The sequence below is a fragment of the Lissotriton vulgaris genome, chromosome 1_2 (assembly GCF_964263255.1).
Source record: "Lissotriton vulgaris chromosome 1_2, aLisVul1.2, whole genome shotgun sequence".
NCBI classification, from domain to species: domain Eukaryota; kingdom Metazoa; phylum Chordata; class Amphibia; order Caudata; family Salamandridae; genus Lissotriton; species Lissotriton vulgaris.
Window position 1 is genome coordinate 311157374 of NC_141686.1, and position 16505 is coordinate 311173878.

The following is a 16505-nucleotide window of genomic DNA, read 5'->3' on the forward strand; positions in this document are numbered from 1 at the left end:
CTCAGTAAATGGACTTACCTTATGAACCTTTCTCCAGTAACACCTGAAGCATTTTCCAAATCCAATCAGAATGTTTACGCCTTCCCCAAAAGAGATCAGCCGTGCCAATTCTAAACAAAACCTGCACTGCTTCCAAAAGGCCTCGAGTTGTCCTCAGTATGAACAATGTCCAGAAATATAAAGAGCAAGACAATACTTAAACACAGAGACAACAGTCAAGTTATTTTTTATTATTCAACTATGTACGTACTGCCTTACAAAATACAACTCTCCTTCGAACTTCAATTTCAGAATAAAATCCATCAAAAAATAAAAAGTTAGCCCTCTTAATTATCCATGTAGAAGAATGTGCTCAAAGTGAGGTTTGTTTAGCTGGGGTCAGAACAGAGACTGCAATTACTGAAAAGCATCAGCACAAGCTTGAAGAACGCAGAGGCGGCAGCAGCAACAACTGTTATTTTACTTGAACACTGGAGCTTTTGTACTGTGAGGAAACTAGAATATGAAACCACTCCAGGGTGGTAGGAGGGATTGTATGGACTGGATTTCATCAGAAAGGACCTGAATCACGTGATGAGAGGAATTGGATATGTAGAGAGAAAGCTGGAGAGAAAACGACCCTTGCCAGGGGTCACAGAAGATACTGGGGTCCCTACACACACACACACACACACACACAGTAGCGTCAGCACAAACTGGAGTCTGATGAGAGGACGTGGAGTATGCATACAAAATGAAAACACTATCTTGTTTGCAGGCCGGTGTGTGTTTAACAAGGTTACAGACAAGATTGTGAGATTTATATAGCAGGAGCAGCAGATGTTACTTTAAGTTCTCAATAAGTTTATGGGGAAGAAGCAGGGATTGGGTGATCTTGCAGAACAGTCATATAGCTTTTGTGACAAGTCACAGCAGGGTGGAAAGGAGTACATGTGCACCTGGGGTAAGGGCTTAGGCAGGATTTGCATAGCTGAAGCCGTAAGAGCCTGGATTTTTCCTAAACTCAGAAGAGGCAATGTTGCAGGAACTAAAAGAAAAACAAAAACAATCTCAGTTGGTCATACAGCAGAGGTCACACAAGAGAGTGACGTGTGCACATGTATGGATGCAGCAGAGGTTTAGTAGAAGGCTGAGCAGTAGCCACAATCTCAGACTGAGGCTTCTCGGACAGGTGCCAGGGAGACTGGATCTGAAGTGGCATTTTGATAGTAGACATGGTGTGAAGGCTACAACTCCTGGATGGAGTTTCTATAGGGAGGCCATAGAGTCTAGGGGATAGCCAACACATATGAGTATGTACAGGAAGCAGAGGAGAATCTGATGAATGGGGTTTGTATAACAGGAACCACCAAGACTAGGCTCTCTGAGTAGGTTTATATACAAGGGGCCACAAAGTTGCACTTTCATGATGGTGGTCTAAAAATCTGGGCTATCATTTCAACTGTTGTGACTATGTACGCCTGGGACAGCAGATCTTTTCATGGTCGGACTCTTGTTGCCTAGTACCACAAGGACTGATATCACTCTTTAACAATGCGCACAGCAGACACTGGAAATGTGAATGGATGAGGGTAAGTCTTGTGAAAGGTCCAGAGAACATCTGAATTCTGCCCCAGGATCAGCTCATGTCAGGACTTCTACAGCAGCTGCATCGGGGCTGTGCCTATTCGTCTCCAGGTCTGATCATTGTTGGGAGTGAGCTATGTTTGCAAGTGCCAAATGTCAACTTGTGATTGCTGAATAGGTTCAAGGAGGGGCCCAGTGGGGACGAGGCACTTTAGGGGAAAGAGTAGGACTTCTCCATCGGTCCCAATTTCCCACCTTTGTCAAGTGAGAGAATCACAGCGGTGAGAAAAGGAACAGATCAAGAATTTCTGCAGCAACATTAGAGACCATGGTAGATTTTTGCAGCATGTACCGATACCTGCTCCAATGGATGGCTCGATGACACTCTCCCGTCACGTTTGTTTTTCAGAGGGACAGAAAGGAAAAACGTTATAGTCTGTCGTTCACGTTCCTGTGTCTCTGGGGAAAGGAGCATCCATGAATCACGGCAAAATCAATCACTAGACAAAACCGCGATCACCCCAGCAAACACCCTGCCCCGCTGGAGGAACAGTATGAGGGGACACTATAGTCACGCCAGAGAGGAAGAACGGGGCTGCCCCGGGCAGGGTGGCGAACTCTACAGGCTGTAGAAGCGCAAGCTTCGGTCCATTCCTGTGGACGCAATGAACTTGGCATGCTGTCCAAAGGCCACCCCGGTGGTGAGGCCACTGTGCTCTGTAAAGAAAGAATGGGTATATGAATTATTTTACTGACTCATCACAAAACTGATCAGGAACTTGTAACAAAAATTATCAAGAAGGGGGTGGAGAAGGCAAAAAGCAAAGCAGGAACAGGAGAATAGCAAACTGACCCAGGAAAGTAGAAGTATAAAAAGAGTAGAACAAGGACACTGAAACAAACAAATAAGAGGGAGTGGGTGGGCTGCAAGAAAGCTCGACCAAACAAAGTGGAAAAGATATAACGAAGCGAAAAAGGGGAAAGAAAGGACTAAGAGAAGTGCCTATAAGGAAAAGGTAGAAGAAAAACTAACAAGGCAAAGACATGAGGTTTTAATCGGAACATAAATTAAAACTCCATATAAAGTGAGAGAAAAGGAAGGCAATATAGGAGGGTTGTGAATGGCAAATGGAAGAGAAAGAGACGGGGTGAGCACCAGGATTGTAGCTGCAAGCCCAATAGAATGCACATATAAATGAGCAGTCCGAGTTGTACCTGTGAAATGGAGCACTTCCGTCCACTGCTTACAAATATAAATCTGAACATCGGTTCCACCCAGTGCAAGGTATGTTCCACTCTGGTCAAACATCAGGGACTTCACCTGGGGACAAAAAAAAAAAAAAATTGGGTCCAATATCTGACAACAAAGCCACCGCAGAGACCAGAAGTGTGTCTGGAAATCAGAGATCCACGCACCTCAAAGTTGTCATCCAGTTGAAGGGTCTTGAAATTCTTCAGTTTGCGCAAATCCCACAGTTTGACCGATGAATCATCTGCAGCAGTGGCAAGATAGTATCCGTTCTCAGAGAAAGCGATGCTAGTGATTGGGCCAGAGTGGCCCGGGAAGTTAGCCACGTTTGTACGCTCCTATGGAGGAAGGAGGGATACATATTACAACCCAGAAAAGACCCAGAAAGAATTAAATACAGTATGCAAAGATTTTCAAGTCTGTATTCAGCCACTTCTTGAAGCTCATTTGCGTTTTTCTACAGTGCAAACCATTTCCACTCGGGTAGGTGGACATGGAACCTTATTAAAACCTGGAAGACCAGTCTACGGAACAGAGGATGGTGAGGAATCCGCTGTTACAGGAACTACTAGAAAGAGCCACTATGGAACGTAAGTAAGGAAAATGCTACTTACCAGTATGCATTTGTTCTTGGCATGTAGAGCAGTAGATTTGTATACTTGTGCCTAGATCGCCATCTGGTGTTGGGCTCGGTTGTTTGCACTTTGTTTTTGTAATGGAAGAAGTCTTTAGCCGTCACGAGATAGGTGACTCTCTCTCGGGACGATAGTGCGCATGGGCATTGACTCCATCTCCAGATTGCTTTGCCATGTAGGGTCGTGATGGAGTTCGTAAGAAATAGAAAAGGATGTCCATGTGTAATGTATCTAAGTAAGATAGTACTGGAACAGATGGAGGTATCCGGGGAGGCGGTGGGCGTATACAAATCTACAGTTCTAAATGCCAAGAACAGATGCATACTGGTAAGTAGCATTTTCTGTTCGAGGCATATGAGCTGTAGACCGTATACTTGTGCATAGACTACACAGCAGTTACCCCCTTAGCGGTGGTTACCTGTATCCGTTGAAGTGGTTTGAAAAAGTGTTCTTCATACAGCCTGGCCCAAACTAGCTTGTTGTTTTGCTTGCACATCTACACAATAGTGTTTTATGAACTTTTGAGGTGTAGAGCAAGTTTCTGATTTGCAAACGTTATCTAGGGAAATGTTCCCCAAGAATGTCACAGATGCCCCTAGTTAACGTGTGGAGTGAGCCCTAGAGGCGTTTGGCTTTCGCATAGCATATTTGGATGCATTTATTAATCCACCTTGCAATCCCTGTTTTTGAGATAGGATTACCTTTATGAGGTGGGGAGAAAGCCACAAAAAGTTCTTTAGTCTTTTGAAAGGATTTTGTTCTTTCGCTGTAGTAAAGTATTGCTCTTTTTACGTCTAGTGTGTGAAGAGCACGTTCTGCTACTGAGTCTGGTAGAGGGAAAAATACTGGGAGCTCTACAGACTGGTTAAGGTGGAAAGAAGAGACTACTTTAGGTGCCTGGAGTTCACGGACTCTTCTGAGAGGTGATCGCAACTAGGAAAGCTACTTTCCATGAGAGAAATTGCAATTCGCATTTATGCATAGGGTCAAATGGGGGCCCATGAGTCTGGTAAGTACCACATTAAAGTTCCATACTGGAGAGGGTGTAAGTCTAGGTGGAATTATTCTTTTAAGTCCTTCCATAAATGCCTTGATAGTTGGTACCCTAAATAAAGACAAATGTTGTCTGTTTTGGAGATAGGCTGCTATTGCCGCAAGATGTACTGGATGTATACGCTAGGTTACTTTGTTATAGATGCAAAAGGTAACAGATGATGTCTTGAATGGAAGCATCTAGTGGGCTGATTTTGGTATTTGTAAAGTAAATTACAAATCTTTTCCACTTTGCTACATAGTATGCGCTAGTAGTAGGACTTCTAGCCTCCTTAATGATGTTCATGCTGTCTGGCGGTAAATAAAGGTAGCCAAAATCTAGGACTTCAGGTGCCAGATCGCATGGTTGAGTAGATTGGGATCTGGATGCCTCATCTCTCCATGGTTTTGAGTCAGAAGCTTCGGTGAGAGGGGTAGTTTTTGATGAGGAACTACAGATAGTTCCAAGACGGTTGTGAACCATGGTTGTCGGGCCCATGTTGGTGCAACGAGGATCATTGTGAGGGAATGCTATTTGAGTTTCCAAACCACTTGTGGAATGAGTGGGAGAGGTGGAAAAGCATAAGCAGATTTGCCTGACTAAGTTCATCCATAGCGCATTGCCTTTGGAGAATGGGTGTGGATAACTGGATGCAAAGCTTGGGCATTTTCCGTTTTGGTGTGTGGCAAACAGGACTATTTCTGGGTGGCCCCACATTTGAAAGAATGGAAGCAGAACTTGAGGATGAAGTTCCCATTCGTGGATCTGCAATTTGATTGTGTACTCCTGGGAGGTGTTCCGCAAGGAGATATATTTTTTGAGGAATGGCCCATCTTCATATGCTTTGAGCTAGGTGTGAAAGCTGGAGAGACTGTGTCCCTCCCTGTTTCTATATGTAGTACATTGCTGTCATGTTGTCTGTACAGACCAGGACAGCTTTGCTTACGAGGTGGAGTTGAAAAGATTTAACACTAGGAGGACTGCCAACAATTCCAGGTAATTTATGTGGAATTGTTTTTGTCGAGGGTTCCATATGCCTTGAATGGTATGGGTTTGAAGAAGAGCTCCCCAGCCGGTGAGCGATGCGTCTTGTTAGCACTATCTGGAACAGGGTCGAGAAACGGCCGCCCTTTGGAAAGGTTTTGTGTGTTCCACCACTGCGGAGATAAATAGGTGCAGTCTTCTACCACACCAATCTGTTAGCTGACCGTGAGCCTGGTTCCACTGACGTACCAAACACTCCTGTAAGGGACGCATTTGGAGTCTTACAGAAGGGACAATGAAAATTCAAGAAGCCATCATCCCGATTAACTGCATGAACACTCACACTGGTAGCGAGTGTTGAGGTTGAAATTTTTGTATTAGAGATTGTATGGCACTTATCCTGACTGGATTAGGGTATGCTAGAGCTTTTGAAGTGTCTATTGTAGCCGCTAGATATTGTTGCATGTTGGACGGTTGGAGGTGGGATTTGGTGAGGTTTACCGGGAATCCCAAGTGGTGAAGCAGATGGATTGTTTTGTGTGTACGGTGGGCACAGCTGATGTGTTACTTGGTTTTTATGAGCCAGTCGTCTAGATAAGGGAAACATGAATATATCAAGTCTATGCGCTATTGGAACCCCCTCTGATTTTGGAAGAATAAGGTTGCTTATACACAATTCTGCACGAATGAAGAATAAAGAATATTTATAAGAACGTGAATTCTAATGTTTTGACCTCTCTGTTGGAAAATCAAGAGATTACAGAGCCCTGAGGATGTTCCGAATGGAACGAAACGCGTTGGCCAAGGCTTTTTAAAGATTGAAAAAATAAAGAACTTAATTTTGGCAAAAATGGAAGCTTTCTGAACTTTTATCTTGGTGCACCGTCCTTGTTTTCAAAAGTTTGTATCTGTTTCTACAGTGGAGCACATGTGTGGCAGCTCCGGATGTATTGTGCACAAACCAAGTATTGACAAGCTTATTTTGAAACTGAGGTGCCTAACCGTGGTCAGCCACACAGTTTGTTTCTAAGAATTAAGCACATATTCCTTACCTTTGAATAGATACCAAAAGAGTACACTCCAGGGTGGTGGGTCTGCAGGTGGGCTTTACACAAAGAAGTACTACAGGACCGACTGTGCAAAATAACCCTCCATGTGCATCTGAGTTTCGGTACAGTATTGCCCGCTGAAGGTGTGGATTGACGCCAATGTACGAGCCTAGCCAATATCTAACACTGAAACACTCTTAATTAAAGCCATAGTGGCCACTTTGGCTCTGATGGAATGAGCCCTAGGCCCTATGAAGGCTTCATCTTGGGCAAGGCACAAACAGAGGACAATCCATATCCAAAAGGTTCTTTTCTGAACTGCCTTTCCCTCTTTACACCAACAAAGAGTTTTTTATCCACCCGCTGGAATCCAACCAGTAAACCCTCTTCCTCCTTGGAGGAAAAAGGCCAGACCCCCAGGGAATATCTCTGGACTCTAGCAGTGAGGCAACTTTCTTGCAGCTCCTAACATGGTTTCTGGCAGGGCTTCATTTAAAGGTAAAAAAAACTTGAAGTTGAATAGCCAAAGTCCATGTTTTCAATAGGGAAATTTGCAGTAGTTTCCATAGGTGGCAAGCGTAGTTCCAACACTTCGCCGCTCTAGGAAGTAACTCTGTGAAAGAGGCATTTTCTTCAGTGGGGGACCCAGTGTGGATTTCAGTCCCTAGTGTGACTTTGTGCTTTTCTTGGAGGCCACGAGGAAGGAGGAGGCTTGTGCGGAGTAGTGTTTCCTTTCCCTCAACAAGCCGCGAAGAAATTGCCCTACCCTACCTGGAGGTGGTGACTGAACCAGGGACCAAGCGGCACGGATTGGGAGTGCTGTGAGGTGCACACAAACGCGGCAGGGACTCAATCTCCCAAGAGTCCCTGCACTGATCAAAATCACCTGGTCCGGCGTTTGGAGCGAGCCCCGCCCCCTGCCTTGCACGCTCTTCATTTTGGAAGGTGATCACCGCTGCGCGGGACGCCTAGCTAAGCCTGTGCAAAGGGCGGGCCCTCTGTGGCCCTCGGAGGCCAGAGGAGGTCGGGCCGGGCCCATTCTCTGACACTTCGGTTGGAATTTATTGTGTCTATTTTTGAAGTGCACCATGGCTTTGAGTCCCATTAAAGGTACATCTATGCTAGCAGGGGGGCCAAATAGAGGAACTCTAGACAGTTATTTTCCTAGGGCATCTTTAGATACTGATAGGGAGTGCGTACTAGCCGAGCGCGGGGCTGAGCGTCGCCGCTCGGTTGAATCTATCAAAGGCAGTCGCTCTTCCTCGGATTCCCAGCAGTCAGCTATATCTGTACATGTGACTTCCCTTACTTTAAATGAGGACCCTGATATATTGCACTCAGATAGCATCCCTATGCTATTTCGCGAGACAACTCCTTTATCCGATATGTCCAAAGTCCAGCCAACTAACACCTCACCCTTCTTTAGCAATTCAATTGTAGTGGTAGAAGCACCATCTGAGCCGCCCCCACTAGTAGTTGAAGCAATTAAAAAAAAAGGTCAAAAAAAAAAAAAAAAGGAGACACCCAAAGTGCAGGGTTCACCGCCAAGGAAAAGGAGAAAGAGGAGGATTGACCCACAGAGAACTAAGATTAGTCCTGCTGATTTTGGTAAAACCTCTAAAATGCCCACACCGAAGGTAGTCAACACGGTAGGCTTAGTTACTCCACCACACCTCCCGGAAAATGAAACACCGTGTCCTGCTTTACTAGGAAGTATGGAACAGTTAATTAGATCCTTTACACTCCCGATTGTAGAAAGACTAAAAAAATTGGAGCTAAGGCTGGGGATCCTAGAGCAGGCAATCAGTATAAATACAGGGCTAATTAAGGACTTAGGGAAGCCGGCACTGCTATGTTCAACTTCTGCATTACCTCCAAAATCTAACTCTCAGAAGGAGGTAACTAAAATCACCAAACCAACCACCCGTGATCAACAGAGGGCAACCCCTCCTAAACTTGTACACAAACCGGTGCAGAACGTTGTTAGAGAGGTTCAGATGGGAAATAGAACAGCCCATCCATGAATTGTACAAGATGGGAGGAGTAGCAATAGCTCAGTTAGGGCAGTGAAGGCTAAGGGACGCCCAGTGGAATTGCCTCCAGAAGCGGTACCGTTTGTGGTGGTCCTTACGGGAGTTCCAACACTGGTAGAGGGTAAAAGGGAGGGCTTCTTTCAGCTAAAACAAAGTCATGCACTGGCTTAGCCAGCATAGACCACTACCCCATAATATAAATGGTGAGATTCTGCACGTTCGGCGTCTCCCTTGGTTGGGAAACAGATTCAAGGACATTGAGGGGGACATTATTGTTGTCAATTTTAGAGATCATGGAGCTGTCAGACACATTTTAGGCTGGTCCCAGGTAATGGTAGCAATTCTATCATTCCCAACGATCTGACGTATTTCTACCCAAGACCCCTAGTGGTTTCCACAATGCATCCTGGGGCTTTAGCCTGCCACCAACCTAATCGTCCTATACCTCTTAAAAAACGCTATATGCCCCATGTATCGTACTCCACGGCCCCTGATAGAGTATTTGGGTGGGATACTGTTCCATCTAGGCAACATAGAACTAGGTGGACAGACCCATCGGGTCCGCTCACCCCACTGGAGGTGACGAACAGATTCAACGCCCTTTCAGGCATTGATGACTGTGATTGACAGATTGGTTTCCCCGGTAGTCCTCTGCCCACTGCTGAAGAAACTGAGGCACTTGCAAACCATATTACCATAGCCAAATTCCTGGCATCGGAACAGGCATCTCACCCTCCATCCACTATTCTTCTTGCTGACCGATTTACATTAAACGGTGAGATAGAGGAAATGGTGGATGTGAGTACTAATGCAATCAGTGAACCCTCGGGTCCCTGAAATTGTGTACCGATAAAGCAAGGTTCAGCCGACTCACAAATTTAAATTCTTTCCTGGAATGTTGCAGGATTGAAGAGTAAACTGCCCATTCCATCTTGGGGTTCCTTCATGTCCTTACAGGATATCTGCATGCTACAGTAAACCTGGGAGTTAAAAGAAAGTATAGTCCCTGGTTTTGCAACTTTTAACGTCTTAGCAACTACAGGCTGTCGTGGAAGGCCATCGGGTGGGTTGTCCATCTGGGTTGGCACTCATTTGGGGGTCCAGGCAACGCATATTAATACTATCTTTCTAGATGTTCAGTGCGTACTTCTAACCCCGCTAAATAGGCAAAAGATAGCTTTGATTAACGTATACTCAAGGCCAGTTAGGCGGGGCTTGGAGTCCGAGGCTATAGAAACTCTATTAAAATGTATTCAGACGATTGATTCTTCCACTGTGATTATCTTGAGTGGAGATTTCAATTGCCATTTTGAGCCTCTTGTGGACCCGAGTCTGGGTGATCCAGATGAAGTTGATTTGCTGTGGTCTATCCCGGATCCGCCGATTCCCCAGGTCAAGGTTTGGACCCCACTTGTTCTACAACTGCAGTCACTGGCGCTAGTCACTTCATTACGAGCATGCAATGGGAGGGTGGAGCCCGACAGGCCTGGGAGAATTACCTTCAATCGATTAAACCAGACTTCTGTGATGGATTACATACTCATGGAAGCCAGGTACTGGGATAGGTTGCTTGAGTTTAGGGTTGTCGACAGGTATGATAGCGACCATAATGCTTTAGTTCTTTCTCTCAAACCGGGGAGTTTTGGGTTAAATAATCCACCACCTTCCCAAAAAACTGTAGGCGAAGGGTTAAATGGCCAGACTTCCAGGATTCCCCGAGCAAACTTGCTGACTTGTATGAGACTGCAATTCCATTTATTGCTGAAATGGGGGATCCTGGTTGTATGGGAAGGGCCACTGACATACATTATCAATTGGTGGCCTCTTTGCCCTTTGGTAAGGACTAGCCAGCCCCAGGCCAACAAGCATTTGTGGTTTAACGCCTCATGCCGTAAGTCCAAAAAAGCCTTGTTATCAGTATTATAAACCAATGACGTTGGAGCTATTAAGGTTCAACGTACTCTGTACAAGAAGGCAATTAGTGACGCTAAGAGGGAACGGGAGGTTCTCCTGTGGGAGGAGTTGGGAGCTGCACTTACTTCTAGGGACTCCAAATTATTCTGGTCTATTGTTGCAACCGGCCTTCACGGCCTCAACCCTGTGCCTGGCCCTAATATTGCTACGAAAATTTGGGAAAGGCACTTTGGTGGCCTATACGGAATCCCTGAGACTGACACCTTAACTTGTGATATTTTTGAATTCCAACAAATTTTAAATGTTCCTGGACCTGAAGAGTGTGGAAGGATGACTACAGTCCCCAGTCTCCACCCCCAGGTTGAACTTTTTACACAGAGAGGTTGAGGCAGCAATAGGTAAACTGCTTCCCAACAAGGCCCTAGGGTTAGATAAATTGCCAGGGGATCTGTTTCGAACACAGCCCAAAATCTGGGCACCTTATCTGGTCGTTCTATTTAACGGGGTTCTTCAGGGTGACGATTTGCCCCCTACTTGGCTGGGGGCTGAGATTGTGCCAATCGTTAAAAAGGGTTGTCCGCTTACCCCCTCGAACTATAGACCAATTAGCTTAATTGATACATCACAAAAGCTAATGGGGAGGATTATCCTTGACAGGATTCTTGGGTGGATTGACGAAAATGAGATCCTAACTACATTCCAGGCAGGCTTTAGGTACGGCACTTCCACCTTAGATCAGATATTTCGCTTGCAGGTCCTGTATTGGAAGGTAGCAAAGGTGGAGGGTGGCAGCCTCTACATTGTGTTCGTGGACCAGCGGGCAGCTTTCGATTTAGTTCCTCGAGCGAAATTGTGGATGGTACTGGCAGACCTAGGACTTCAGTCTTATCTGCTGTCCATTCTGTCTGGGCTCCATACAAATAACTATGCCCAGGTTAGGTGTGCTAGGCATGGCGATCTCACGGTCCAATTTCCAGTCCAAAAAGGGGTTCGCCGAGGGTGCGTATTGGCTCCCACGTTATTCAGCCTCTACATTAATGGACTTGTGGACCATCTGAACGGTGCGGTAGACAATGATGCCCCCAAACTGGCCACGGGGAGGGTGTCCGCTCTGATGTTTGCAGACGACACTCTGTTATCTAAAACATCATCGGGCATCCAAAAAACACTTGATGGCTTTGTAGAGTTCTGTGCGCTCCGGGGATTGGAAATCAACCTGGAAAAAACAAAGTTCATCCCCCGAAGCGGACACGCCCAAACCCGGTCCTACATGGTATTCCCCTTGAGAGGGTTGAGACATTGGTCTACTTGGGTGTTAACCTTACAGAGAACTTTGAGTGGAACACACAGATTGCCAAGTCAGAACTAAAACTATCCCAGCTAGTGGGGGGAATTAGTAAAGTAGATAAGAGGTCAACATTTAAGCCGGTGTCCCCGGCCTTGGAAATATACTGTCGCCAGACTAGAACTGCAGTTATCTATGGGGCGGAGCTTTGGGGGCCCAAACATATATCGACCATTTCAAGGGTGGAACAAACCTTTATGAGGAATCTAGTTGGATTACCGGCTAGTACACCCTTGACCCCTCTTAGATTGGACCTTGGGATGGAGCCAATAGAGGAAATTGCGAGTGCAAGACCAAATATGTACTGGAAGAGGCTGTGGTCAGTCCCAGAATTGGCCGCCTACAGAGCAGAACTATCTGAGATCTGTATTTCTCGTAAATGCAAAAAGATACCGTGGCTGGAGCATATTAGGGCAGTGTCCGGTTGGGTCTCCCGGACTTGTGCAAAAAAACTGAGACTTTTTGCCTTGGGATACCAAAACGAGAACTCCATGCTCTGATACGTATGCAGAATTTCCAAACACTTCTGAGCTCTGCAACTATGGGCAGGCTAACGTCCGAGTTCCTCTTAGTTAAATCGGAATCCCAAATCGAGGAATTCATGGATGTAATTGCACCCCCTCTTGCTAGAAAGTTGTATCTTCAGTTAAGTCATCCCATCAAAGATCGTTTGGCCGAGCAGACACCATACAAAGAATCCACGATTGAGGAATGGAGTCGCCCCAGTCCTGAAGTTTGAATCTGAGTGGTACATAAGTAAATGCCATACTGATGAAGGCATTGAGAATCGCCCATACCGACTGATGGTTGGGAGTAAAGAAAACGATCTTTGTAAATAAAGAGAAGCGCCACCATTGTGTAGGAAGATACCTGATTAAGATAACAGGATATCACCAATAGATCCACGATTACAGAGGACACCCCCATCAAATAGAATATTGGGCTGTTCCGTGAAGAACTGGCGCTCTAATCCCTTTCATAGCCCCCGTCCTGAAGAAGACCCGCTAGTGACCCGCAAATAAGGTGTCCACAGGGTCGAAACGTCGACAGAACTATTGGAAGGACCAACTTACCATGCCCAACAACAATTAGCTAATATAGCATATTGCGCTTGAGTATCAATTAAATAAGAATTGGCCCTTTGTAATTTCCCCTTTTCTTTAATATTTGTTTCATTCACGTGTATATAGAATATCACTTGTTTATCACATTGTCACATTATTGTCACATTAGGTCACCTTCACAGTGATTCGAACTATTGCGCCGTATCTTGTAATAAGTTTTTAATGCATATATCTGAGGTGTCAGTTGAAAACTCAATGAAAAAATGAAAAATAACTGAATAATTAAAACACTCCTGACCCTGCTCCTTGTTTGGTTTTTGCACTATAATGTTGATTAATTTTGCATAATAAGTAATGAAGTTATGCTTACGCCAATATTGAAGTTAGTGAGATGATTTAAAGCAATTTTTGTTTACCCGAAAGAACCACTGTTGAAATTTTCAGTTAAGTCATGGCACTTTACCCATTAGGTCATTTACAACCAAATGGTCCAAAACTAATATTGAAGTTTACCCTGCCTGTGACTACAAAATTGAAAATGTACCACATGTTTTGTTCTTTTGTCCTGCTTATTCTGCAATTAGAAATTGTTGGCTGATTCCAATCTGTAAAAACCTCAAATTTCTGCTTTTTTTCCAGGCATGTAGAATATTGACTTATCACACCCATCCCCCCATTGTGTTAGCTGTATCTCGATACCTATTCAGTATGTGGCGTAGGAGACAAACATTTTTAACCTAAATGTTAGCAATTATGAAATTTTACCGTTCTTCTTCATGGATAACTCAACAGTTTAATTCTCTTCTTAAACGTTTAATGATTATTTATTGTTTTAACAATTTGTGCTGGGAGGAGCTACGCGGGCATCCAAGATGGTCGCGTGAGCAGAGAGCTCCCGAGACCCGCGCCGTCCTTCTTTATCTATCCTTCACCTATCCTGATCATTTTGACGGGCTTTTGCAGCGCCATCATCGCTGATGCTACTGATCCTTTTCTGGTCGAAATCGGACCCTGGGGACCATTTTTCTGAAATTTGCAACTTTCTGGCCTGCCCGCGGGCGCGACCGGGGACTCGGCTGCCCACTGTGGCCGACCTGTAATTGAACAACAACGGCTGCCTGGCATCTGGCCCGCCGGAGGTGTATTGCTTTCACTTTCGGTTTCCTTCCCTTTGTTCCTGTCTCCTCCTACTCTGCCTCGCCTGCTACCCTCTCAGCCTGCACTATCCTCCGTGGGACTGGCAAAGAGGCCGCGACACCTCTGTCTCAGTGGCGCGTCGGAGTTTCGAGACTTTTCTACCTTCTCGTCACTTCCCCTGGCTATCCGGCCGACACTGAACGCGAGATGGCAACGAAAGCGGAGGCCGAAAAACGCCGGAAGGCTGCGACCCGGGGGGATCGATCCAGTCGAACATGATCGAACGCTACACCCAACCGAGAGGCTCCCCCGGGGCCGTATGCATGGGTGCTGAAGGACTTCAAACGGACACATCGTCTACTTCGGAAGTGTCGCTCCAAGACCTTTTGGCTGCCATTACTGGACTCAAGGCCGACATGAGTCAACAATTCGAAGCCGTAGTGTCCAAAATAGACACGGTGGCGGTGGATGTGACTCTGATTCGGGCCGACTTGGCCAAAACAAATGAGCGGGTGAAGGCACTGGATCTTAAAACGTCGAGCCTGGTGAACGACATGGCTGAGGCGCAATCCGAAATTGGCAATTTGCGTGCATCGCATGACTTACTGCTCAAGCGGATGGAGGACTATGACAACAGGGCCAGGCGGAACAACATACGCCTTGTCGGAGTGCCGGAAGGTGATGGTGCTGTAGCGACCGATCTTTTGGTCGAGGAACTTATAGTCGCCCAACTGGCTCCGGCAGGACTTAGTAAGTTCTTTGCCGTGGAGCGCGCCTATCGTTTTCCAGGAGGTCAAGTGAAGCCGGGGAACCCGCCGAGGCCTATCATCGCGAGGCTTTTTCACTACCGGGACAGGGATGCTATCCTCCAGGCCGCCCGTAAACATGGTCCCCTGAAGTATGACAATAACTCTGTCTCCATATATCCCGATTTCACTCCCCAAGTGCAGCGGCAAAGATCAGGTTTCCTTGGAGTGAAGCGTCGCCTGAGGGACCGGGGACTGAAGTATGCCATGCTGTTTCCGGCCCGGCTCCGGATCGAATATCGGGAGCGTGCCTATTTCTTTGATCAACCTGAACGTGCAGCCGACTGGTTGGACTCGTTGCCGGCAGATGACTTTGGGAGCGGAGGCCCTGGTGGTGCGGAAGGTGGTGCAGCGGCCCAGGAGTAACAGAGGCCCTGGAGGTTCCGATTGAGACTATGCAACGTACTGTGTAAATTGACTTAGTCCCCAATGACTCTGCCCGTGGCGGTGCGGTAACGGGTGATTTCTCCCTTCCTCCTCGGGGGGTTCTTTGTGTAGAAGTATGGGGCGACAGGCACACTGCAGTTGGGGGTGGCTTTTTAGTCAGCAGGGGTGCAGGGAGGGGGGTGTTGTAACGGGTTTGGGTTTTGGGGTTGGTGTTTGGGGACTGGGTTGTGTTTAGTTTAATTTGTTCTGTTCTGTGTTTCATGGTATTTCGTATCTTGCAATGACTTTTCATAGTGGGTCCTGCTTGGGGGTGGGTGTGGAATGTTTTTGTCGCAATGGGGGGGGGGGGGGTGAAATGCGGATTCTTTCTTGGAACGTAAATGGTTTGGGTGACAGGATTAAGCGGGGCATTGTACTGCAATTCTTGAGGCGCCACGCCCCTGATGTTGTGTTCCTTCAGGAGACCCACTTGATTGGCAATGCTTGCAAGGCCTTAGACCGCCGGGGTTATCGACTGGTTGCACATGCGGGTTTCACCTCGGGTTCCCGGGGTGTGGGTATTATGGTAAAGTCTTCCCTTGCTCTTGCTATCGACGATGTTATCCTTGATGAGCGTGGGCGGTATGCTGCTGTTTCTGGGAGGTGGGAGGGTAAGCAGGTCGTGTTTGTTGTTGTCTATATCCCCCCGGGACTGCAGGCTACCACTTATGCTGATTTAGGCAGGACTCTCCTTGGGCTGCCAGACGGCTTGTTGGTCCTGGGCGGGGACTTCAATTCTGTCATGTCCGGCGACTGCGACCGGCTACCCCCTAGAGTATTGCCACAGTCCCAGATGTGGCTCAGTGAAATGGCTGACACTTTTGGCTTAGTGGATGTCTGGCGCTCACTACATCCCACACTCTAACAATACACTTTTCACTCTGGTGCGCACGGCAGCCTCTCCCGTATCGATTATTTTCTTATGTTAGCCTCCACTTTGTCCACTGTTCGTGAGATTCGGCATCTCCCCCGGGGTATCTCGGACCACTCCCCCCTGCTGATTACGATTTCTGTGGGCGGTCTGCCTGGTAACAGAGTTCCCCCGATCCCTCCCTGGCATTTTCGAAACCCCCGGCTCCGCTCAGACTTGATTAAGGCAATAGATTGCTATTTTTCTGAGAATCTGGGCTCAGTCACTTCCCCCACTGTTCTCTGGGAGGCCTTCAAGACGGTTATTCGGGGTTCCGCCCTGTCACTCATTGCCACTGAGCGTAGGGTCAAGAGGGAGGCTGTTGTGGCTCTTGAAACCGAAATCACTGCGCTT

At 46.7% G+C, this 16505-nt stretch overlaps 1 protein-coding gene across 1 annotated transcript in view; it reads right to left on the reverse strand.

Annotated features, from left to right (window-relative positions):
• Positions 1 to 210: 210 nt before the first annotated feature.
• Positions 211 to 16505, reverse strand: part of PRPF19 (pre-mRNA processing factor 19) — a 65383-nt gene continuing 49088 nt past the window's right edge. Inside the window, exons 14-16 of the mRNA XM_086953334.1 lie at positions 2983 to 3153; positions 2782 to 2887; positions 211 to 2283 (exon numbers count right to left, since the gene is read on the reverse strand). Of these exons, the coding sequence (XP_086809460.1) occupies positions 2186 to 2283; positions 2782 to 2887; positions 2983 to 3153 (375 nt within the window). The 3' untranslated portion in view covers positions 211 to 2185. The remainder of the gene's footprint in view (positions 2284 to 2781; positions 2888 to 2982; positions 3154 to 16505) is intronic.